The 25,809-nt window shown below is 41.9% G+C and overlaps 2 protein-coding genes across 3 annotated transcripts; one reads left to right on the forward strand and one right to left on the reverse strand.

The window, feature by feature from the left end:
- Window positions 1-559: 559 nt before the first annotated feature.
- On the forward strand, window positions 560-23,797 carry LOC132471654 (chromodomain Y-like protein 2). The gene is made up of 7 exons (XM_060070863.1): window positions 560-937; window positions 11,706-12,354; window positions 14,647-14,864; window positions 20,776-20,948; window positions 21,056-21,266; window positions 21,374-21,517; window positions 21,611-23,797. The coding sequence occupies exons 1-7, from the start codon at window positions 914-916 to the stop codon at window positions 21,767-21,769; spliced, it is 1,578 nt and encodes a 525-aa protein (XP_059926846.1). The 5' UTR covers window positions 560-913; the 3' UTR covers window positions 21,770-23,797.
- A 357-nt stretch (window positions 23,798-24,154) lies between these two features.
- cmc2 (C-x(9)-C motif containing 2) lies at window positions 24,155-25,766 on the reverse strand. 2 transcript variants are annotated; one of them, XM_060070864.1, is made up of 4 exons: window positions 25,432-25,766; window positions 24,726-24,836; window positions 24,490-24,561; window positions 24,155-24,388 (listed from the first exon to the last, which is right to left on the reverse strand). In XM_060070864.1, the coding sequence occupies exons 2-4, from the start codon at window positions 24,804-24,806 to the stop codon at window positions 24,302-24,304; spliced, it is 240 nt and encodes a 79-aa protein (XP_059926847.1). In that variant the 5' UTR covers window positions 24,807-24,836; window positions 25,432-25,766; the 3' UTR covers window positions 24,155-24,301. The 2 variants fall into 2 exon arrangements, with proteins under 2 accessions (XP_059926847.1, XP_059926848.1); XM_060070865.1 differs by having other exon boundaries at window positions 25,722-25,745.
- Between the last annotated feature and the right edge of the window lie 43 nt (window positions 25,767-25,809).

The raw sequence follows: 25,809 nt of genomic DNA on the forward strand, positions 1-25,809 counted from the left end.
ATCATTGAAATGAGTCTTCATTATTGTGTGAGCCAAAGCATGAATTACAGCATTGATTTTGTAATTGCCTAAATGGATTTTAGATGTGAATTGTGCTCACCTGTGCTCTGGTTTTTCATACACACGTCCCTTATGTATTGTTACTTTCAAGCCTATAGTGTATACAACTAGTCAGACCTTTATAGGCATGAAATGATCTAATACTGAAAGCGAAAATGAATATTGACACTATTGCATAAACACATGGAACCCAGAGTAAAAAATATGAACGTATTGCATTGCAAATACCTTTCTCACCAATACAATAAAAAAACATCTAAAATATGTACATCTCATATAACATTCAGAACTACTAAAGGTGAAGAGAAGGGATAGAGAAAATAGATAATTGATTAGGGGACATAAGAAGCAATTATCCTTTATAACATTTAGTTCTTACTGTTTATTATTATTCATCAATCATGCATTTTATTAAAACATAACTCAGACTTTGAGGTCTTCCAAACAAGGAATTTGACAGACGAGCGTGAATAAGACCAACTCCAGTGTCCCCAAGCAGAAACCAGTAGGCCCAGTCCATCGTCTCCTCCTCTGCTGTTGGACTGCAAACACAGGACGGAGCGGAGTGACCATCGGGCTTTATTCATAGCTGGACTAATTTCAGTCCTCCCTCGCATTGGGTAAACAGCACCGCCCAGAAGGTTGTTTGTTTTAAGTGTGGAGCGATCCATCGCAGAGCGCCGTGCTCGATTGACACTGTCTGCTGATCTGCTACTGCAGCTTTCTCAGAATAACAAGGCGGCTCGCTAATTCCCGTCTACCGGGGCTTCCACCGAAACGCCGAGCGTACGGTCCTACCAAAAAACCAAGAAGGCGGGCAGGAACGCCGCGCCGCAAGTGCCCGCACCCCAGAATGGCTTCGGGAGACCTTTACGAGGTAGGCGAGAGCCTGTTCCACGGAAATACTCTGTTGTACACTGACGAATATTGTAATTAGGAAGTAAAGGGAGGTCGTCGCGTATGGAAAAGGCGATGTCCTCCTAAGCCCTTTAACAGGCGAAACTACAACTCAATTTACGGGAGACGAGCTTCTATAATTTATGCATATACTTTACGCCGCTTCGAATCCACTTTGAGATACGGATTCACCCGAAACGACGTGGAGATATGACTAGGGGAGGTAAAGTAGCACGTCGCCGAGTTCAAAGTGGTGGTAAAGTGACAGTAGTGCTGAGCTGTCGGACATGAATAGCTACGGTGGTGGAAGTGAGGATGGTGGTTGTGAAGGTGCGCATTCACGTAGCTATAGGACTTCTATTTTGTTTGATCTTTTACAAAATCCCCCCCCCCCAAATTAGACATGAGCGAATACTATACATCGATATGAAATACTAACACTCACGTGAGTATTTGATATCGCATTCGCTCATGTCTAGTTTTGAGGGAAAGTTAACCAAATAGATGGGTGCACACACTTGGATGAGAGGTAAGTGGTCTCCCGTTAGTGGTTGTACTTTGGAGATGTGTTCAGGACCAAGTCGTTTACTCGGTCTCTGTGTTCGGTGGCTGACAGTGTTCACCACCTGACCTCGCTTCTGATGCTAAGAGGCCATTAACAAGCTCTGTGTCGCTGCGTGTACGTGTGTGTCACATATGTTTCGGTTTCAGGGAGATGTAAAAGTGTGGTGTCCCACTCCAGACAGACCACGGCCAATCAGGATAGATCTCTGAAGGGCTATGGGATCAGAGTGTGTAGGATGAGGGAGAGAGAGGGCGAGATCGAGTAACAGGTGATAGCAACAGGTGACTTTGGCTGAGAGAGAAGACTGCTTCTGACACAGCCTGCTGTTTTGTCGCCACTCGTTAGATCAACTCTACACTTCATCTTAAGCGTATAGGTCTATGCATGATCAACCTTTAATTTATTTCCATCATCAATTACATTTTTATTTACTGTTGTTGATATATCATCTCAATTGTCTTGCAATCTACCTTTTGATTAGATTCAAATGCAATCAATATGATTGATCTCATGTCGGCCTATATTTCTTATTGAACCATAGCTACTTGATAACACAACCATACACACAACTACAATGGTGTTGTTGTTTTTTTGTGCATACTCCGAGGAGGATAGTTTTTTAGTTCCAAAGATAAAAGTTCAAATCAAATTAGTCTTAGATTAATTGACAATTGGACCATTATAATTTTGTTACTTAGACTCTGTCCAATCGCAACGATATCTTTCGGTTAAGGGAATAACATTAGCCAAACTCAATCAATATTTAGATAAATTACTCCTTTACAACAATACAGTTTTCTTTCAAGCGCATTACCCTTCACAATTACTGGTGTTTGTTTTCTTACAAAGTTGTTAGCTTGTTATGAGGATGGAGAAAGGCCACACACCTCAGGCTATACAGGCCTACAGAATACATTACAGTTTAGCTATTGTATCTTGATAATTAGCGCACCAATGTTGACTGGGGTGCAGGCAGAGGATTTGCTTGGTAAAAATATGTATCATTCACACGTTTAAAATGGAAACTGCATTCAAATTCACAATAAAAGTAGAGTTGTCTCTACAAACCCCCTCCTCCCAGAATGGAAGCTCACATGGGTTGCCAGGTTGGGGACACTGAACAAACACGAGACCAGCCATCACAAAATTATATTTTGAGCCGAGCGCAATTATTCTATTTTGACAATGACGAACAACGACTAGTGTTACACGGTAAGTCTATAGGCTAATGTATACATTATGTTGCACATTTTACGAACCAGCTCATATGGAGACTGTCTTGAAGTCCTTTAGGGCTCTAAGTTGTATCCTTCTTTCAAAGGCACCTCGAAGATTTACCTGTCTTTGAACACGGTTCTGGTCATCAAAAGCGGCTTTTTTAAATTGGGAATCTAGGCCAATCTCAGTAGATCCAGTTTGTTTTCTTGTTTATGTGACTGCGGCACGCTGTGTTTGTTTGCCAATTTGTTTTATATCTGGCATCCCGGGTTTACTGGGAGAATACTTACAGAACTGGTGAATCATAAAACACAGGCCAAAACAAAAACAAGCACTCCCACCAGGAACAGACATTTTTAAGGAAAGGCATAGCTGTAGCATTGAGCCAGTATTTTCAATTTAACATGTTTCCTTCATCTCTGATGAATTATGGTAATTGTGTGATTTAGTACAGTCAATTTGGTAATTCTTTTTCCTTTTGAACTAAATGCATGTGTTAACTCTTTAATGAATACATCATGAAGTACATGCCATCTTAAAACCTATATTATCAGGGACAAAGTAGGCCATGACGTAGCAATGAGCTACGTCAGTCTTGTGTTGACGCTGCAAACACCACAAGACAAGATTGTTGGCAATGACTTAGTCTTTTGTGCAACCTTTTGTATTCTGTTTAGTTCAGGAAAACATATATATTTCCTTTTGAAATTTCAAAACCAAGTACTGGTTTTGTCTAAAACCAACCTGTTGTGTAAATAGGACCATAAATAGGTTGTTGTCTTTCGGGTTTTTACTGCCGGAGAGCCTTTTGGACATTTTGGACGATGAGACGTATCCGGTTGAAATGTGTTTTAGTTAAACTACTGTTTTGGGCGGGGTACTTTGTAATGCGGCTGACTTGTCTAACGTCTGGGAACTCCACCTACCCAGGCAAGCCAGGTGACGTTTGTGAATGAACCTATATTAATTCAACAACAATGAAACCCTGGGCGACTATAATGATTCTGATCCTTTATCATAACAGGAAAATACGACTATTCAACCTCCACAAACCATAGTCGTCAAAACGCCCTGTGACTAATAGGTCGGCTAGTCGACTATGAGGGGCCAGCCCTAAAGATCATCTTTATTTTCTTATTGGAGTGCAGTCTCATAGCTCAAATTTATTTGAAGGAATTACAAGCCAAAATCAAAAAAACTCTTTAAATTAAGGTAGCTACTAAACACAGTCCTACATTTGAACCATCGTGTTAAATTGATGTTCCTCTTATACTACTTTATTCACTGATTATAACAGCATCTCTCATTGCCATCTCTGTCAGACAACTACTTGTCTACTGCTTCTAGTATGTCTGAAGCTGAATTTTCAATTAGCCTGCAGAGGGTGAATGTCCCCACCTCCGCAGACACACTTTTAGCCCCCAAAATATCTTTTTAAACGGCGACTATGTTTAACTTGCAGCAGAAAATATACAGTCTCTGCCTTCTGTAGCAATCTGTATTTTTATCTCTCGCCGGGGCTGTTCTCAGTGTGACTGAGTGGGATGGTGGGCATCAAATTTGTCTATTCGTTGAGACTGCCCCCCTGCGGTGCACCCATCTGACACCATTCACCCCTACTTAGTATTACTCAGCATCTCTTAAACCACAAGCACCACTAAGCGTTCGCTCTGAACGTCGCTTGCCATTTATTTAAAACACCCTCCTAAATTAGTTTCCATCAGCCACATGACCCTGAACCGGTTCCTTGGACGTTTCCCAGTGCTTTCCTCCACATCACACAGGGCTGATCTTCTGCACAACGGTAGAGCCGCAGTCTGACCCAGAGGTTTCTCTGTATAATGGGGAAACACTGGTCTAACTACAAATTGATTTGTATTACGCTTTGGGAAACGGGAATGAAAAATGGTCGCACTCGGTGGAGATGAAAATTGTGGTTTGCTGTACTGCTGCCTCGACTTTGTAAACCCTTGTTTTTGTGAAAGCCTCGTACAGACATTTCACCTGAAGTCCCTCGTCACTCAATTCAAAAGGGGGATATTTGTACATCAATTCAAAGTCGATGTTGTTATAAGTCATCCATCAAAATTTGCAAAAAAATATTTTCTTTATATAATGATGACTATATTCTCTCATTGGAGTTTTTCCCAGGGAATGGGCATGGTAGTAATATCGTAAGAGCAGTTTGATGGATATCTACCAGGCTCGACTGCTGTGCAATCAACTGTCATGGTGGTTTCAGTCAGTATTCTATATTATTCCTGACAGTATTTTTTGATATAATTTCATTTCATATCATAATTTTTAACAAGCGCACGGACGAAGCGGATCGCCTATTAGCTGCAGCGACAAAGTGGTTTTGAATGTGTCGGAACAACCATGAAGGAGACATTGAACAGGTGCGACACTCACTCCTAGCTGAGTGTTGAGGTGTCTCTGAGCAAGACACCTAACCCTAACAGCTCCCGACGAGCTGGCTATCGCCTTGCCCGGTTGACTGCGCCGTCAGTGTGTGAATGTGTGTATGAACCGTCTATGAAGTCGCTGTGGAAAAAAAAAGCATCTGATAGATGTAAATGTAAATGTATGGGTCTGCTCATTTTATGTACCGTAACCAGGGCACACAATCCATGGTCCACCCGTGCCCTGGTACATAGAAAGCAAACAGCTATGAGTGACACCTGGGTTCATCCTTAGATGATGCCCCTGTGAAAATGGTCTATTAAGCCAGCTGTGTAAATGGTGTGGGACCTGGGGGGAAGAATAATGTTTGTGATTGGTCAGGCTTATGATTAACGCCATTGGTCAATTAGGTGCGAGGTCACTCCTAATTGTAGATTGCCTGCCTTAATAACATCCAGTTACGGATACAATATCTAAATATTGACTGGTAAACATGTTTTATCACCTATGGACACTGGATGCCAACTCCAAAACATTTTGAAGCAAAGATTTGGGTGACCAGAGACTTAAAACCTGTTGTATCATAGGCTAAAGAATATGAATGCACTATACATTAAGTTACCCATTGGTCGTTTTGAGGTTGTAAATTAGCCTTCTCCAAATATTGTAATTATGTGAGTTTTTGCCAACAGCAGCATATTTGTCACATTGAGGGCAGGACTGAATGAACGACCTTGAAATAGGTCTATGGCCAAAACCCATTCAAATATGAAATATAATATAGAAAAAACATAATTGTAAACCAGGAACTTCGAAAGTACATACGATGAAAATGAACAAGATGCAAACTATCAAAATGTATATATATTTTTTTCCTATGAGCCCCGATGATTTATACAGGGCGATTCTGCCACCACAAACCACATGAAGGCCTTTAAGGGAAGTCCTCATCATTATCTTCTGCCTGAGCCTCACAAACAGAAGGGAGTCCAACACCCTAACCCCTAGACATGTCACGCTTATGTCATATATTATGACATGATATGACATTAGTATTATGACATGATATGTCATTAGTGCTGAAGATGACATGTTAAAGCCACACAAAAAAAAAGAAAAAAATGACAAGGATATTCAGGCCCCGTCCACACGAAGCCGATTTCATGGCGAAACCGCAAAGGTCTTGTACGGTTCGGCCTTCCGTCCACACGAAGCCGGCGAATCCGCTGACCGAAACCGCAAACTTCTGAAACCACCCTCGGAGGTGGTTTCAAATCTATCCGGTTTCGTTTTGGTTTCGTGTGGACGCCTGAAACCGACTGAAACCGCAAACCATGACATCATCGCCCCACCCCTCGACCTCCTAGCCAATGGCTCTTAAGCCCGCGGAGTCTCAGAAATCACAACAAAAAAGATGATGGTGGACTACAAGCTTGTAATCGTTCTGCAGCATATCATGTCCCTTGTTGGGTTGCTAAGCCATTATTTATTGAGAATCTAGTTCGCCATCGTAGAAGAGCTGTTTGTTTGTGTTGTTAGTGGTTCGGGGGGCAGCCTTTATGCGCATGCTCGCCTCTTCTTCTTCTGGATTTGTGTACCAGAAGCAGCGCCCCTTATGGGCCTGGAATGTTTACTACAGCGTTTCTACAGATCTATCCGGTTTCGCTTGGCTTCGTCTTTACGGAGATACTTCGAAACCGGATAGATCGAAACCGTAACGGTTTCGCCCGTTTCGGCTTCGTGTGGACGGGGCCTCAGTCCGGGGAAGACAATGTTGGTCAATTGTTGGCCTGCTAAATATGCAGCATGCGTTGTGTCTTGTTATCAGACTGTTGTGTCCAGTCCAATAAATAATTTGCATTATACAGAACCAAGACCTGTGGCAATTTAATGAGGCGGGTGCTTCTTTATCTGAACTGCAATTAATTTCCCAGGTTCCGTTGTCAATAGTGATGAGTATAAAATGATGAGTAAAGCTTTAACACAGAAATGCCAGCAGTGCACCCTTTATCGTTCAAAAAGTAGTAATTTCATCCCCATTACTAATAATCGAATTGAGATACACAGGTCAAATCCTATATTTTTACCAAACTCCACAAACCACCTAGCGAATGTTCGACTCTGTTCCGAACTCGGGTTCCTTTGATTTATTGACGTCCAAGTGCCTTTTTGTCACGAAAAAGGCAGAGAGTCGCTGAGAGGGTATGCTGCTTCAGCCATTGTGTGTGGATGTGGGAAGCTCTATCAGGGCAGCCGTTGATGTTGGTGGCTGCGTCCGAGAGCACTTTGTGACAGCCTGCTTTAAAAGGTGCTAGATAAATACAGAGAACACGTAACAATTTCCAAGCCTTAACCCTAACCTAAAACTAGGTTGGGTGTGCTTTTTGCCAAAAGCTCAATCTATCCCCTTGCTATACCAACATGGTCGGCCACCCATAATACTGCTTGACTAAATTCTAAAGCCTATTTGTCCAATGTTCATGCTATATGTTTGCAAGCAGAGCTACTTTAACCATCACTGCCGTGACTGGAGTCTATGTGGACATTTCCCATATTAGCATTGTTCCTACCATGAACTAGAAGCTGAATGAGGAACTGAGGCCCCAGATTCCGGACAGGGTACTCTAATGTCTGTATACTTATGGTGGCTCCAGCTCTGTTTGTTGCAGGCTCCAACATAATAAACACAATGGCAATGGCTGTGGGGTACAGTATACTTAAGATGAAAGAACAGACACACAACATGTCCACACACTGTGTGTGTGTGTGTGTGTGTGTGTGTGTGTGTGTGTGTGTGTGTGTGTGTGTGTGTGTGTGTGTGTGTGTGTGTGTGTGTGTGTGTGTGTGTGTGTGTGTGTGTGTGTGTGTGTGTGTGTGTGTGCGCAGCCTCATTTGGCCCTCATTACATTACAGCCCTCACAGCTTGTTATTGGCAGTGGTCATTCCTTAATATGTGGAATGTGTTATTACACTTCCGATCTTCACCTCATGCGGAGTGCCATGACGCAAGAGTACACAAACCGTTGCTTGAATGGCCCCGTTTCCACAGAAGCTCATTACTGTGATAGTAGTGGCTGCACACCATCGTGGCTGTGCACTAGAGACAGTGCTACAACAGTGGGATCAGAGGCACTCATTCAGGAGAGGGATGGGAGGGATGGAGTAGCGCAGTCATGGATATGCCAGCATGTTAAATGTAGACGGCACTGCTCATGTTCAACAACATTATTTCGTTGTTGACCGTGGAAATATTGCTGTACTCACTGTCCAGTTTTATTGGGAAACACAATAAATCCTACAATAAATAATTATGAAACCTGGTGCAGATTATCCGGACACGTTAAATTCTGTTGTAACATTAACCTTTAAAAATAACAAATTACCTTGGAACCCAGCCTTTCTGTGCCAGGAAGGTTAATCAAGGGATTGATTGAATTTTGAACCCCCGACCACGGATCTCATCTCAAACACTACACTTGAGAATCTCAACCACAGCTGCGTTAAATTCAATCGATTCGAGTGTTGGGGAGTAACTTCCCTTTGTGGGTGTTGGGGGGGGGGGGGAAGGAAGAGAAAAATACGTATGAATGTACTTTAAGTGAGCCACTTCCCTAGAATCCCAGCAAATAGGTTGGTGACGTTGAGATAAGTACTCCAATGATAAATACAGGTTTCAGAGTAGCAGTTGAGAGGGAAGGTATTATAAACAATTTTGCCCAGTAGAAGGTAATTCACATGCGGTTAGTTATAGAGATAGGCATATGAGTACGGCATTCCATGAGGGATTTAGACGCAGTATTTTTCGAGGCATCTTTCCCACATGGAAAACGACTCGCAAAATGTATCTATCTTTCAGCATCAAAGAAAAGTACATATTTCCTGCAGCGCAAACGTGGAAACAAATGAGTTGAGAACCACCAATAGCCGCTGCCTCATCCCATTTTGCTAACACAATGTTGTACTTCTATGCAGAGAAAATAATTAAAGCTGTCGGGAGATGTAGCTGTCAAGAACTTGTTGTCAAGCCTAGAAGTGTAGTCACAACATAGTGGAACATGTTAACAAAAACGTCACGTCAATCACAAAAGACTGAACAACTACCATAATTAAAACACTGTATTTGGCAAATACAGCCCCCAGTGAGTTTTCACATGCTGGTTTTTTCACTGTCATGCCCTGAGAGTAGTCTCATCATTATTATTGATTAATTGAATCCCTGTTGTTCTATACAGTTTACTCCGTTTACCAATGGCCAGACTTGTCAGAATAACATTCAGGTAAATATGTAGCTGGAAATGTTATTTGTCCGTCCCTCCCCAAATGACAATTCCTTTTTTCAGTTGTTAAAAAAAAGGCTGCTATGTCTGTGTACTTTTGTTTTTGCTAAGTAGCTTTTTTCGCACTCGTAGACGCAACTTCTCCCACTGTTAAGATATTCGGCTCCATGGTGACATTATTTATTTATTTATTTTTATTTTTCTCTACAGAAAGAGTTGCACCATATTCTTGTGCCCTCATGCAACATATTCTTTAGATTGAATGATTATGCTGATCAAATAGGGCAAATGTATTTATGTTTATATATATTTCATCGGATCCCAATGGAAGAATGCAAATGATCCCTTTTCAAAACAACCATAGCAACCCTGGTTTCTCCAGCCAGGTGTAAAGCATTTCTTTTGCATGCTATTTTGTATTGTGGCCAAATAAATCGACCATCCGTCTCTCGGTGTTGCTCTGATGCAATACAGAGCTAGGGCTGCAGCAATGAGATGCAGCCCTATTTCTCAGTGTGCCTTCATTAACAATCTCTGGAAGTGTGGTTGAGGGTTTAATTCCCTGCTCTCCCTAACCCGTCATATATTGCTGTTGGAGAAGGGACTCGTGTTGGCAGGGGATCCACATCACAGACTCTTGACTCCTGCTGCATTGTTAACAGAAGCTGATTTTGGAGCTTGTTTGGATTTCCTGGAGTTATGACTAAACTCTATAGAATCTGTAGTTCAACAATATGAAAAGATATCAAGTGTTGAAATATCCCATGGGCAAAACAGTTTTTTAATCTACATTTCTTATTGATATCTCATTCATTTTCAGCTACGTAGTTTGTGCTTACATTAACATATGCTAAGAGTTGTGATATCAGAAGGAAAAAATGCAGCCAAAGTATTGGACTAGGCGCCGATATAGTTCTAGTGTTACTTGGAGGAACAATACTGTAGAATTACATTGGCAATTATTCTACATATCTACACACTCAATTCAAATGCACATCAACTTAGTACAGCCCTTTCAAACAGTTTAGCATGCACTAGGGAAGTCTGCTTGTGCATATGCTGGACCTCAGTGGTGAGGTATGCGTCAAATGTCAGGCTGAACTGGTGTGTGAGTGAGGGCTGTGACCCTGACAGAAGCCACAGTTATGTTTAGGGTTTCCTCATGATAGCAGACTAGGAGCTCCTCTCGGCTAAACTCTGGCCTCTTATCTCTCCCTGACAGTGGATGTTCCCTATCTCCGGCTCACAACGTGTGCCTTTTAGGCTTCAACACGCCCAGGAAAGGACATTAGAAAGGACTTAATAGTCATTCAAAAGGGCTCTTTCCATTGAAGTGAAATTGTGTTAATTTCTTTATACCTATGATGGATAATAATTGAGATCGACTTTGTATTGGACAATGTATCGTTGTGCATGATTTTGTCTTCTTTTTTTTTTACATTTGATTTCACTGAATCTTTAATCAAATGCTTGTATGTTATTTTAGCTTAAACTATGCAAATAGCATACATGGTGCCCTCTTTTGTTTGTTTCATAATGCTGTCAGAGCTCTGCTGTCGGCTTTCACAAATGACAGAACAATTTTGGATGAGCAGATGCAGGTCACCCACGAGTGACAGTGATTAGCAGAAGGTTCTATAAACAAGGCTTCTATGTGCACTTCTATTGAAAAGCGCTTCAGCATCAGTCATAGTAGTACGCTATTCATACACAAAATAATGGCTACATAAAAACATGCAAATATTTGGCCTGTGTGCCATAGACCATTTTTCCAAACCCTACACTTGTTTGCAGTGGTCTCCTGTCACATGTCTCCAACTGAAGGTGGAAACGTTTGATTGAAAATAAGAAATCAATAGTAAATGGCGTGTGTGCATGCGTGCGTGCGTGCGTGTGTGCGTGCGTGTTTGCGTGTGTGTGTGTGTGTGTGTGTGTCTGCTCTGTGTCAGCAATCCTAGGTGCTGTCATATCTACCCTTGATATAACTATATATTTATCGACTGATTCACTTGGTTGTAAATACTTACACAATGATTGTGTTGTTGTGTGAGACATAATGGGCTCTTTATTAATATTTGGATGCTGTGGTGTTGTAGCAATGGGCCTTCCGAATAAATGAATCGTGTGTGTGTGTGTGTGTGTGTGTGTGTGTGTGTGTGTGTGTGTGTGTGTGTGTGTGTGTGTGTGTGTGTGTGTGTGTGTGTGTGTGTGTGTGTGTGTGTGTGTGTGTGTGTGTGTGTGTGTGTGTGTGTGTGTGTGTGCGTGCGCGCGCGTCGCCCCCTCAGGTGGAGCGAATCGTGGACAAGCGGCGAAACAAGAAGGGCAAGTGGGAGTACCTGATCCGCTGGAAGGGCTACGGCAGGAGGCAGGACACATGGGAGCCGGAGAACCACCTGCTGCACTGCGAGGAGTTCATCGACCAGTTCAACAGCCTGCGACTGCACGCCCCGCACAAGCCGCTCAAACCCCCAAAGATGCTCCACGGAGCGCCGTCCGGCCCGCCGCCCCTCGCCACCGCCCGCCCCGCCGCTCACCCGGACCCCTTCAGAGCCCGCGCCGACACCCGCAAGAAGAGGCAAAGCTCGGATCCCCGGGCTGCGGGGAGGGGGGGGGACGTGGCCGGGGTGGATGTGGTGGTCGGGGGGGGCGGGGATCCAGGGAGGACACAGAAGCAGAGGGTGGCTGGTGGAGGAGCGGTGGGCAAGCAGGCTCCAGAGGAGAGGATTAACAAAGTGACGACGTTCAAGCCCACCTCGCCCCGGCAGTTACCGTTTGTTCCCGCCATGAGGGCTTCACACAACGGACCTCAGAATGGAGAGGCGGAGCCTGTCTTATACCGGGCGTCGTCGAGGACTCCGAGGCCTCCTCCAGACAAGGGGGAGAGGACCCTGGCGGACGTGGCTAATCCTGGGCAACAGCGCGCTGAAAACATAGGTGAGCCGATGGTCATTTGAATCATTAAATGCACGGGGATATACTTTAAACTTTATATTAACCAAAGAGCTGGGTTGTACGTGCTATGTTCAATTTGCGTTTGATTGTGTTACATGATCAGAACTAACTGGAAGTAGAATACTGGAATTCTAAAGATAATGCTTGGCTCATCAAGTCATGATTGGGTTTCATCAAAGTTAGTTATTTTTAGTCTATTTAATTACCCTATGACGTAGTATGGAGCTCAATGTTGGATGGCACATAATTTATTTAATTTCAACGTTTAACCTGTAGTTTATTTAACCCCTGGGTGGGTTTTGCAAAGCACCAATGCTCTTTTGCAGCAGCACCCAAGTGTGTTCACTAATTACCATACAATGCGTATATGGTTGGCAGAAACGCATGTGTTCATTCGGAGATCATGAAAACTCAACATAGAAAAGCCATTGTCGGATTCTAAGCCATAACCTCCTTTTGAGATCTTCTTGTGTTTAAAAGCAGTGCAACAATGATACTTTAGAGCTTTAGTTACAATCAGTGACGTTGAAGAGTAACTGTATTGCACGTTCTCCTTAGCACCCTCTCCTTAGTAATGAAGCATGCTCAAATTTTAGGTTTAAAAGGTTTTTTATTTTATCTACTCTACTAACCCCAACCTCTACTCATTAGCGATGGCTAGGGTTGTTTCAATAAGGGTTTTGGAATTCCTGTTTCAGTCGTCTTAAACCAAACTCTGATAACAGTATTGTCATTCCCGGTCAACAGTCCAGAGCTGAAACCCGATGGTTAATCATTCATTAGGTATCTTAAAAGGAATATTTTATTTTTCAAGAGATGTGGCTTGACTGGACCAAAAGGTTTGGACTCTCACTACATTTCCAGATTTGTGTTATTTAAGTCAAGGTTCCCCTTGCAATAAAAAACAGAAACCTTTAATAACATTTGTTGATTTATCAAGTGGTACAAAGAGCTACGTTGCACTCCTTTTGCATCCATTTGCCGAGTGACGTTAATGATATTTATTTGTCCTTTTTATCGCAAACATCATGAACATTGATATCATGTTACACTTATAGTTCAATGGATCTCAGCACATCATGATATCAAATCATGTTTAAAAACGTAGCCCGTATTTCTACATATATTTTGAGCTGTATTGTAGGACTACAAAATGGAATACACCACTCTGCAGAAAGATCCAATTGCATGCAACTTTTCAGTTAGTACTGACCTATAAAAGATTAAAGGATAAAGAACCATTATTTAGTTTTTCTCCCTGCCAAAATCTCTTTCTTACCAACATGTATATCCTACTCACAAGTATTGTGAGTGTCCATCTAGAAGGCTGCAAATAGAAGCCAACCTTTTGTGCAAGACAAAGCTAGGACATAACTCTACGGCCAGCAAAAACATGTGTCATTCTTATTGGCTCTAATCAATCAACTAACAGAGCTGCAATAGTATTGTGGGTTAAAGTCAGGCATGGCATTTTGAGAAACAAGCCAGAGCAAGCTAGATTTTGAAAGTTTCCCACCGAAGTAATCACTCATTCAGGCCTCCCCCCCAAAGTCACTTTCCCCAAACAATTGACTAGCTCACAAGATTTAGCAAGAGGTCGGCTTAGCCTTGCGGAAGACTGGTCATGCGCATTGAGTGCAAATTCAGCGTGGGTGTAGGTAGTCGGGTAGGCAGGCGGATCATGTCATTCTTGCCAATGACATGATTGGACAGGCTTATTACAGGCCTGTGCCACCGTGGCCTTAATGGGATGCAGGTTAATTGGCCGCTGCCTTGGCTACGTGAGTGTACGCTAAGTGGTCACATGCTTGGCTATGTAGCCACGGAGGTACACAGTCTCAGTTGATTTTACTGGCTTAAAGGTAAAGACTATAATCGATACAGAAATTACGTGGGATCGCAATGGATTTCATGGAACATAATTTTCGGATTGCTTAATAGACACCTCGATAACCCTTAATAACATACTTAGAAAAAACATACCTATTTCTGTTGATCACTTTAAGACTTTAAGACTTAAGCTCTGGTTGGCTCTGATACCAAGTGTAAGCGCAGTATTGGCGCATAAGACTTGTCCCGGGATTTTACTTTATTTTCTTTCTTTTCCGAAGTATAATGAAACTGGCTTGCTTTCACAACACAAACAGTGAGTCTGCTGCGGACATGGCTTCCATTGCTGCTTCATTAGTCATGTCTGTATAAACAAAAAAGTTGTTCATTGTGTGTGTGTATGGACCTGTTCAACACCCTCCTCTACGCTCCCCTGTATTCCAGGCTCCCCTTTGGCCAACGGGAGGATTCATCTGCACAGCTCGGCAAAGCGGAAGCTGGGGGAAAACAGGGGATACGTGTTCGACAAGCGGCTGAGATACAACGTACGGCAGAGTGACTCACTCTGCCGTTTCCGGGACATCGTGGTCAGGAAGGAAGAAGGCTTCACGCACGTGCTGCTGTCCAGCCAAACGACAGACAGCAATGCCTTGACACCTGAGGTAAATAAAGCTGAGTCTTCCGGGTAAATGGTGAATGACATCCCTTTTAATGATTTTTTTCTCTAGTTTTAAATCTATCCCTTCAATCTATCACCCAATTGAAAAACCCCTCCATGTAGCGTTGATGAATAGCGTCTGGTTTCAAATTAAACGTTGAATGAAAGGTTGAAAAGGAAAATGTTTTGGTACTTGTCGGCTTCAGAATAGTGGGATCTTTTGCAATTGACCATGCCGGGACCTAGTGACATTGTCAGAAATTGTATTTGTGAAAACTCTAACGATAATAATTGGAAGGCTTAGGCTGAACCAGTGGTGTAGTCTACGTGATACGCAGGTATACGCCGTATACCCACAAGGAACGCACCAGGATTTGCGTGTAGCCACTTAAAAATGTGCACGGATACGTATCAATCGTCTTGTGACAGATCTTTCACTTCTGTGTTTATTGTTTGCAAATACTGGTTGGGTATAACTGCAATAAAATACTTTTAGCAGGGGAAGTTATCTCCTACATTCACCATTCATAAAATTCCCCCTGCGTGCTCGCGCTCTGCCCCGTCTCTGTTACGAAGCGCGAAGCTGCCCCTGCATCTCTGCATGTTAGTTGGCGGGCCGAGTCCCTCCTTCTCGCGCTGTGATTAGCAACCCACACAGATTGAAAGTTAAACGTGCAAACAATTGGCATAACAGTTAAAACAACTGGATAAAATGATAAAAAACACAACACAAACACTTAAAGAGTCCCCGGCTACATGCTACAATAACATTAAACATTACAATATGAAAAGCAAACTACGTCTATTTCAGTGTTTTACTTAGTTTTAAGCCTGGCCCAAAATCTACTGCTGCCGCTTAAGTTGACCCTGCAGCAGCAGATGCCACTACCAGAGCTATGGAGACTAGCAAAGACACAACAGAAAAGTGTGTGTGTGTGTGTGTGTGTGTGTGTGTGTGTGTGTGTGTGTGTGTGTGTGTGTGTGTGTGTGTGTGTGTGTGTGTGTGTGTGTGTGTGTGTGTGTGTGTGTGTGTGTGTGTGTGTGTGTGTGTCCAGTCCTCCCATATTAATGTGTAAACCACATAACAAGTAGTCAACAGAAGACAATGTTTTAATCCCACTGTATATCTCCTTGTTACTTTTAGATGAGAACCCCTGGCCAGCCTTTCGGACTTGGTGTCAGGCTAGGGAATTTAAAAACAGGCATCCTTGGTTAGAGTGGAGGGAAAGAAAGTTAGGTAAATGTCAGCGAACATGCAGTTGGTATACACAATTGAAATTCATAAAGTTAATCACTATGCAAATGAGAGTATAGCTAATTCATGGTCATTTTTAAGGTGCAGTAATTTCACACTTTTACACAATTAAATTACTGTATGGTATGTTAGATAACAACAGTAAGAGCTCAAATTAGAGCAATTGAAAGAGTGAAACATTAGTCTCCTTTCATCTCCTTCTCATGCACTGGTTTAGCCATGGTTGTAAACAGTTCATTCAATTATTTATTAGATTTTGGTCCTTGTTTAGCATGTGCTATTGCTACTATAGATATACAAAGGACAACTTGTCATTTTTGTGTTCTATTTGTTCATACTGTTATTAAAACTGATAAACCTATTCAGCTTTCCATGATTGTTGCTAATCGTTATACTCTTAAATCAGCGGGTTGTGGACCCCTACGTTGGTGAGTGTGGTGCGACACCCCATAAGCGCCACACACTCACACGTACCGGTGGGACGGGTTTGTACGAGGCTGGGAGGGAATCATCACAGTATACCCACTACAATACAATAGACTACACCACTGGGCTGAACCTCTTCACCAGAGTATCACGCATGGAAAATAGTTTAATTGCCCATCCATTCCCCCTCTCCTAAACCACCGTGTGGCTATTCTCATGCTTTTCTGTCTACCAACTTGTCAATGTTACAAACCTAACACCCAGTGTTGATCGATTCTGGATATCCCATATAAAATTACTTCATTCATGGCCGCACCCTACAGACAAGTATTTGTTGATTGTTGTTTCTGGTTGTCGTTATGGATCTATTGATAGGGGCCTGCAATTGTTGAACTGATTGTTCGGATCTACACCCTCGTCTGTGGTTAGGTTGTCTTGGCAACAAAGAGATCACCGCCCGTTCCCGCTCCGCTTTGTTCCTGCCACTCATTGTAAAGCCCATGTTTCTGATAGGATTAGGGAAAATGTATTTTAGGGCAAGGTTTGAGCAACCACAAATGGACTCCGACATTGCCCCGCATCATTCACACTCTCCTCCGTGCAGAGAGGAAAGTGGAATTAGATTCATTGTCATCCTCCATTACCACTGATGCTCTGTGATCAGTGCTCACCAACGCGGCTGGTGTTCCCTTTGCGCCTTGTGTCAGCCCTTCCCATTGAACAGCATCCTCGCCCGTTGAAACACTGAATGAATTTATAGGTAACGGCTCTGGTGACTGTGGCACAAAACTGGCCACTTCATTTGTGTAACAATCATTTTTTATCATAGTGATCTATTCATTAAACCGAGGGATGTGATTAGACGTGCGACTGACATTGGCAAAGGCCACTGAATCCGATATTGAAAATACCGAGTGATAATTCTATGCTGACATAACCAATAACACCTGTGCTAGTTGCTCAGCTACTGCATGATGCAAAGTGACATACATGACTTTCCCTAGTTCCAAATAAGGCTTTGGTGGTTACTTTGCATGTCAGAGGACTGCAAACGTTATCTGATGACCTAACAAGCCAGGCTATTCTTTTATGATTGCTCGCCCACATATCATGTACTCCTAAATTATCATCCGCCAAAAACGTATTGCAGTCTGCCTTTTATGGGTTGTATAGCTGCTTTAAAGATTATTGTTTTATTGAAATGGTAAAAAGTCACAAGTATAATTGGTGACTGATGCCTTCTTTAATTTGGATAGCTATAAACCATTTGTTAATTATGTTAATTGAGGGCAAGTTTCCGAATAGTCTTAACAAGGATATTAGACATCCAAACACATCTAACCAGCGGAAAGACCCCTAAAGTGTTTAATTTGACAGACTACGGTGGCCTGTACTGGCCAGTCTTGTGTAAGGTGCCAGCAGGTACTGTATTTCTGGTTAGCGAAAAAAGCGCCATAAATTTTACCTCAACAAGGTAGAATTGCAATCTTTGTCATAGTCGCCATGGTCACTATTGTAGGTAAATGTGGAGGTAACGGCCTATTTTCGTTTCTCATCACACAATCCTCTTATTGCATCCATAGTAACTGCATTCATCTACCTATAATTATCACTATCTGTTCTAGGTATTGATCGTTCACCATTCATCAGTCGGCCCTACAACCCAACAATTCTTATTTTCATTGGATTATACACTAATTCGAATATACTTGAATGAATATGATTATTATTCGGAGAGGAAAAAAATGTCTTAGGTGGGCCGCCTTAGCCTTTTCAATGCAGGACAAACCCTTGCAAAGCTGCTGGTTCTACTCAGCCAAGCTCTAGACTAGAGCTCCCTTCCTGCTTTTACACCTTCAAATGTAAAATGTAGCCTTTTATCCATTCTGGTTCACCTCAAGGAACCAAAATGGCCGCTAAAACAAAAGCACCTCCTAATTTCCACTGTACTGATTGGTGATGAATGCAACCATTAAATGATGACAACTTCTCACAAGTAATGTGACGTTACATATACAAGCAGTAACATGGCTATGGGAAAGCTAAGGGTTATCTAAATACCAAGGGTGTGAGCAGTGCTTGCTCTGTCCGCCACCCGTAGCACCGCTCTGATGGACTTGCGTTGGAGAGCATAGCCCTGTGGTCGCCTAATGGCAACAGGTGGATTAAAAGCAACGGTGACCCGGCGCCATCATAGACACCAGCGTACCGTTCATATCGATCCGAGTTCTCACTACATGAAGCGTAATGGGCAGCTTCGTGGTGACCCTTCCACCACCCCTCCACCACGACACGCTGGTGTAGTGGTGGGGTATTAGCGGAGGATACCGGACTGTATGAGCACGGTTTGCAAGCATTTGTTCCCCGGCCTTGGTACATTGTGTTGTGGGATGAGAGAGTAGCGTAGTATTCTATACAGCTTAATATATATGATTACCCTTTTTGTAAGGATTCTGTGTATGCATTTGTTCGCTGAAGCCTGTCAAAACATGACATAGGGAGAGCCCGGTTTCATAGACGTGAATAAACTTGTGCTTTCTACAGAACAAATGACATGATGTGATCACCATTCAGCTATGACTCCTTAATGTATTCATATGTTCTGGTGTATCATGGGCAGAATTTTTTTTAAATTTTCTGATTGATACAATTAAATGTAAAATCAACCTAATGATTCAAAACTTCCCACTGGGCTTAACAGTTGTTTGTGGTTGGGTGTAAGATTGTAAAGAATATAGACACAATCAAGATCTTCATCAATTGATGGGGTGTCTCTTACATTGAGTCTGGCATTTATAATGCCGGACTCAATGTCCTGGGCAGCCTTATTTTTCAAAGCAAGAAATTGTGAAAAAACACTAGATATTCAATAAGAAAGTATCTGTAGTAATGTTGTATATCAGTCCTACTTGTTTAAGGGGGATACTGTCCTAATTGAATACTGTGTGTGCCAAGGTAGTTTCAAATGTATGTTTAATATACATAAACTTTGTATATTAATGGCTATCCCAGATGCATCAACACATTTTTTTGTTTCGTTTTGAGATAGGGGAAGTACAATAGAGCCTACACAATATAAATGCAGAACATGCTCAAAATTTCCAAAACAAATGGAGAGGAGTAATCAAAACATTTAAATTCCATCAGGGATACCACATGTCACGTTTCTAATGCTACTCCCCCTGGTGGCAAGATCTCCCAGAATCTCTTTATTCCTCTTCTCCGTCGTCAAGCTAAGCAAAGAGAGTGACATAAAATCATTATCTATCTCCAAAGGAAGACAACATAAAAACAACAATAAAAATGGATTTGAATTTGGTTTGGAGGGAACTTGATCTTTGATTACATCAATGTTTCTGTAATTGTGGTTAAATGCAAAGAAGGTTTATGCGCAGATATTTAGGTTATTCTTTAGAAGTCAGGTAGTTCATTTTAAAGTCTCTACCAGTCTAGTGATTGTGTAAAATGTAGAATACAAGATGAAATGGAACCAGAGTAATATAATATAAAATATAAGAAACTTGAGGGAGCCTATACTGTTGAACTGGCCACCGTTTGCTTAGAATGTGTTCATAATGGTCATGGATCTGCCGAATTGAAGGCCTTCTCAATTTCATTTTCCCCGGCCCCCCTTAGGTGGAGTGGGGGGCTTCGACAGGGGGTGTCGCAGTGCAATCAAACTGCACCTGATGCCTTTCTGGGTCTGCCGCGTTAGGGTGTCATCATTCCATAATCAAATCTCTATTCTTATCCATATTTGCAGAGGCCTGCTGGCTTCATTGCATCTAACTCTCTGTGGAACACATGGTGCCTCTTATGGGGCATAAAAGCATAACAGCTTTTTCCATAACAGTCTGCCGTTTCTTGTCGTGCCACATTGTGATGAACCTGAGGCAGATGTCAATCAGATTGTTATAAAAAAATGTGTCCTGCTGTAATTCAGGAGAGATAATGTTTGTATTGAGCGAGTTAAACTGGAGAACCAATCGAGTTTAATTGTGATTGTACCTTTCGGCAGGTACAAACCCATCAATACCCAGGAGTTGTCCCCTTAAAAGCCTGTCCTGGTCAGTCATTACTCAATGACCGATGACCGACAATCAGACCATTTATTGGTCTGATTGTATTCCTAAATCCTACATAGCCCAGATATTGTACAGAGATCTTGGTACAATGTACAGAGATTTTGTATTTGTTTGTTCGAAAAGGAAATCCCCCTTTTTTTCTTTTAAAGATCATGAAGGAAGTTTGTCGGGCCTTGGGCAATGCAGCTGCAGATGACAGTAAACTGCTGCTGCTGACCTCCGTGGGGACTGTCTTCTGCAGCGGCCTGGAGCCCTCCTACCTCATAGGGCGTCTGTCCACAGACCGGAGGAAAGAGAGCACTCGCATTGCAGAGGCTGTGCGGTAAGAAAAGGGGACTTGCTGAGGACAACAGGATTTACCAGACACAACATTTCCCAGAATCCACCACATCCTCTTGAGTTTTAATAAAACAAACTTGCTCCATTCAGGGATCTGGTGTTGGCATTCATCCACTTCAAGAAGCCCATTGTGGTGGCTGTGAACGGCCCTGCTCTGGGCCTTGGGGCCTCCATCCTGCCTCTGTGTGATGTGGTGTGGGCCAGCGAGAGAGCCTGGTTCCAAACCCCGTGTGCAGCCCTCCGTCTCACCCCCTCTGGCTGCTCCTCCTACACCTTTCCCCAGATCCTGGGTGTGGCGCTGGTCAGTCACGCTATTAATCAGGGTTGTCAGTGAACCCAGTTTATTTGTAAATATTTACTCCACGGTCCACAATGTTCATGTTTTACCACATTTTTTTCAAATCCTAGGCCAATGAGATGCTGTTCTGTGGGAGAAAGCTCACAGCACAAGAAGCATGCAGCCGGGGTCTGGTTTCACAGGTCTTCTGGCCAGCCACATTTAACCAGGAGGTGATGATACGTGTGAGGGAAATGGCTCTTTGTAGCTCTGTGGTAGGTACCCAACCAACAAGAGAGCTCATTATTTCTCTTTATCTAATAAGTGCTGGTAGAATGAAGGTGACCCTGTCCCATTCTGACCCCCAGGTGCTAGAAGAATCCAAATGCCTCGTGAGGGGCATCCTGAGACCTGTGTTAGAGGAGGTGAATGAGAAGGAGTGCCAGATGTTGAGACAGTTGTGGTGCTCCACCAAAGGTCTGGAAGCTCTCTTCGGTTACATGCAGAATAAAGCCTATGACAACTGACCCTTCATGCAAGGATGCATGGAACCTGGCGGATTTTACCAACCTCTCTACCAGCAAGGGCACGCTTCTTCAACAGTCACCGTTGAAGCGCGACTTCATGTTTTTGTGATTCTACTGTCCCAGTCCTCGAAGAAATCAAAGAACGGCCCAAGGGCCAAACGCTCATTGCTTAAAGGGTAAGGCCTGTGTAAACCTGTACACTTTCATTACCGTCGTACTGAATGAAAAGATCAAAGGTGACCTGCTGTTGTCCACCTAAAATGTCTTGTTATCTATCAATTAACTCTTAGGTTCAGTGGTGTTTTACCATTACAGCCCATTTAACAAGTCTGGCTTGTTTTCTTAGAAGAATAGAGAAATACACTGAGCCCACGTTTAACGCCAGCCTGATCATTTTAGAGATTATATATCAGAGAATGATCCTCTTCTAGGAAGAAACATAGACTGTTTGTATGAGTTTGAAAGCTTTGTGAAAGGTTCGGAAATGTGTACATGCAATCGCCTATGTTTTGAAATAATTTATTTAATGAAACGTAATATATTATATATAATATATTGAGATAGAGATATATGTATATTTGTATTTAAAACGTAAGCTTTGTGTACAAAGTGAAAATATGGTCAGCCTTTGTTGTACATTCTTATGAATATAGATTTCCATGTCTGCTGATGGTCTGTGCACGAGTCGCTATTCAAGCCATTGAGTTAGTTTAGCAAAAAAACCAAAGTTTGCATCCGAGTGAAGCACAAGTTTCTCCCTTATGATACATCATTTCTATGGACAGAATTAAACTCCACAATGGCATTGAGTGCTCAAAGCAGTCCTAATGACATTGATTTGTTATATGCCATTGAGTTGCAAGAGTTTGAATTAAATTCTTTATTTCTTCATAAAGTACTTATAATTATTTAAAAAAAGACTTAAAGGAATATTGTAAATTAGCAGAAGGAAATCTAACATTACTGACTTAATTATCGCGTCACACTTTTTGATCTAGGCTAATTAAAAAGAGACCATACTTGTCCAGATCATGGCTATTTACAATCACCCTCAAATTGTTCACTTTCTTTTCGTCTGTATTATATTCTCAACATATGTTACACTTGTGATTAGTGTAGCTGCAAGAATACATTGACTTCTTGAAGAAGGTTTGGCAAGTTTGAACCCATTAAGGTGGGGGTGGGGGCATTTCGGCTCTTTGATATTGATTTGTATAACACTGAAACCGTAATAATGTGCACGAAAGATGAAATCGTATTAGTGGCCACCTACTAAAGTGAAACATTAAATTGCTTTGGTATACATCACACATTGCAAATGGTATGCAATATGCATCACACTAGCGTATCACAAAGGTGTATAGGGCCTATATTGGTTGTAATAATCTATCATACTAGTGCAAAAGATATCGTACTCTACGGTGTGTTGAATGTGTTGGATATAGATCGTGTTTACCAAAGTCTGATGATCATGTACATGTTATGTTTTTTTAAGTTGAGGATCTTTTGTTTGTCATGGACATCACCGTAAGGTGTTTGTTTGGTGTCTGCGTTGTCTACGTTCTGTATTGTGAAGCTGAAACCAAGGTAGAACTTAATCACATGTGATGTTAGTTTCATGAAATGATATACGTACATAAACTTCTATTGTATTTACGTTTTTAATTTACCAAAAAATAACGACTTCTGTGGAAAATAGTTTGAATAATTCAGAGAATTGTCCAGTTTTCCAATCAGACACAGGCAGTGCATAGACTATAGAGGCTAGCCATTTGTGTAATGAACTGCATGTAATATACTGTAGATATAAATGTATTGCCTGCCAGAATACTTTCTATTACAGGGTATGTTTTGTATTGGCATTGTAAGTAGCGTTTGAAAGCAGTTTATTTTTGTATTTATTTGAAATTTTATTTACAGTCTGCTGTGCCATTTTCCATTCCCTCAATCCCTCCACAACTTTCTGAATTATCCACAATATAAATAATGATGAATAAAGTGTCATGATGAATAAATTAATTATATTCATTCATTCATATTCATTCCATTTTTGGACACATGCATCAAAGTAATATGCTTAAGAACATATTTTAGTTTTCCTTTTCTATGGGTAACCCATAACCAGCATTAATCGTATATAACAACACAGCCACTGTAAACATTTCAATCAAGATTAGTGAACATGTTCATCATACATGTTAATCACATAATTAACTTAATATGGTTTAGAGAAGGTTAGTTAATCAATCTTGGAGCTGCGTTCAGTGTAATCTTTTGGTTGACCTCACTGACGAACTATGCGAAAAAATACACAATATTTTTTTTAATCAACGATTTTTATTTTCATCATCACACTACAAACAAATACAGATCCGTCAGCAGGTGTCTTATTGAACAGTGATTTATTGGCAAATGGGTAACATTTACAAGTCTTAAATTAGTCCCAACCCCATCCATCCCACATCCAGTTGAAGTGGTTATGACAGATTCGAAACGCTGCTGTGGTTCAATCAACATCCAGATGCGCCGGTCTTAATCCGTCTCAGGCCTCGGCCCTTCTTTCACCCTTTTCCTCATCTCTTCGGCGTGCTGTCTGCTTTTCTCCCTCTTAGCTAGCCTCTGTTGAATGCCAAGCGGACATGGAAGGCACCAGGTGTCAGTTTAGGCAACGTTTTTTCTCTTATTTAATAAATAAATAAAATTAGTTGGGAGTCACTCACCTCTGCCTTAAGACAGTGCCGCATTGCCCGGTCCATATCATTGCACGTGCCAAAGAACCTCGTTACATTGTGCTGGGGGGGAGCGACAAGAAACATTGCATTAATAGCATGAACTCTATTTAACACAGAACCAAGCTGAAGGACAATTGTGAGCGACTAAATAATTGACATTTGGTATGTGTGAAGAAAAAGGCAGTGGGAGAGACAGGAGAGAAGGTTATGAATCGCTGTCTTACCTCCGTATGGCACTGTTTTAGAAGATTTATCATTGCATTGCATTCATCCGTATGCAGATGAGGTGAGAGATCAGGGTGCATGCTGAGTTAAGGGCTTACACTGCGGTAACACTGAAAATGTCAAAACAAGAGGAACCCTGAATTTATCAGCAATCCGAGAGTGAATCCAGGAGAAATCCACATGATGTCAAAGCACACTTCAAACAACAAAGTCAGTTCCATCATTCCATCATACCCTATATAATCAATAATCACTGGTCTATTTAAAGGATACTACAGCCTCCCCAACCCTCTCCTTCCTGAGCTGTCATTTACTCTTCAGTGGATAACGTTCACCTGCACGCCGCCCGAAACAAGAGGGTTGTTATTGTTGTTGATTGTTGTTTACCACCCGTCCCCTCATACTGCACCCTCTAACCACGGTCAGTTCGTTCTTTACGATGGACTGTAGGCTACATAATGCTTTTGTCCATTTCCGTCCACAGTGATCGTACTCTTTTGACTTACTTGCAAATTAGTTTGGCATATGTATTGACGAATTTAAAATAAGCAAACGGGACTTCCTTTGCGTATCTTTGTCACTGAATATGCCAAACTAATTAGCATTAGAGTTATATTAGAGGTCAACATCACAAGTTGCTATGCTCATGTTTGTTGACGTTTGTTGACATTCTCGTATTACCAGATGACCAAGCTGGCTACTTACCAGATGACTGACGGCTTAAGTCACATGAAATAAACCAGTGCAATAATTCTGCAAATCCAAACGAAACGATCTCTTAATCGAGCTCAGAATCCCTTAATCGGTTCTAAATAAGCAAGCTCAGCTTTCTATATAGCGACAAGGACATGCAAGAACAAATATCCCAACTGGGACGTAGCAGATGTGGATAGACTAGGCAGTCGCTGTACAGTTCAACAGATAATTGCGAGTGACATTAATGCAGCCTTGCGATATTATTGATACATCGATTACACGTTTTTGTAACATTTTACCTAACTGACCAACACTTGTTTTGTAGTTTAATGACGGATAAGGAACCAGCGTATTGGCTCAATACCGCCATCGCATGGACAGGAGTAT

The sequence above is a fragment of the Gadus macrocephalus genome, chromosome 14, assembly GCF_031168955.1.
Source record: "Gadus macrocephalus chromosome 14, ASM3116895v1".
Taxonomy (NCBI): domain Eukaryota; kingdom Metazoa; phylum Chordata; class Actinopteri; order Gadiformes; family Gadidae; genus Gadus; species Gadus macrocephalus.

Coding starts and splice junctions, on each gene's coding strand:
- cmc2 (XM_060070864.1), bottom strand. CDS start 24,806: ATGCACCCTGATCTCTCACCTCATCTGCATACGGATGAATGCAATGCA. Junction 24,562..24,725: donor TAAAACAGTGCCATACGGAG/GTAAGACAGCGA, acceptor GCTCCCCCCCAG/CACAATGTAACGAGGTTCTT. Junction 24,389..24,489: donor GGCACTGTCTTAAGGCAGAG/GTGAGTGACTCC, acceptor GGCATTCAACAG/AGGCTAGCTAAGAGGGAGAA.
- LOC132471654 (XM_060070863.1), top strand. CDS start 914: ATGGCTTCGGGAGACCTTTACGAG. Junction 12,355..14,646: donor ACAGCGCGCTGAAAACATAG/GTGAGCCGATGG, acceptor CCTGTATTCCAG/GCTCCCCTTTGGCCAACGGG. Junction 14,865..20,775: donor GCAATGCCTTGACACCTGAG/GTAAATAAAGCT, acceptor TTTCTTTTAAAG/ATCATGAAGGAAGTTTGTCG.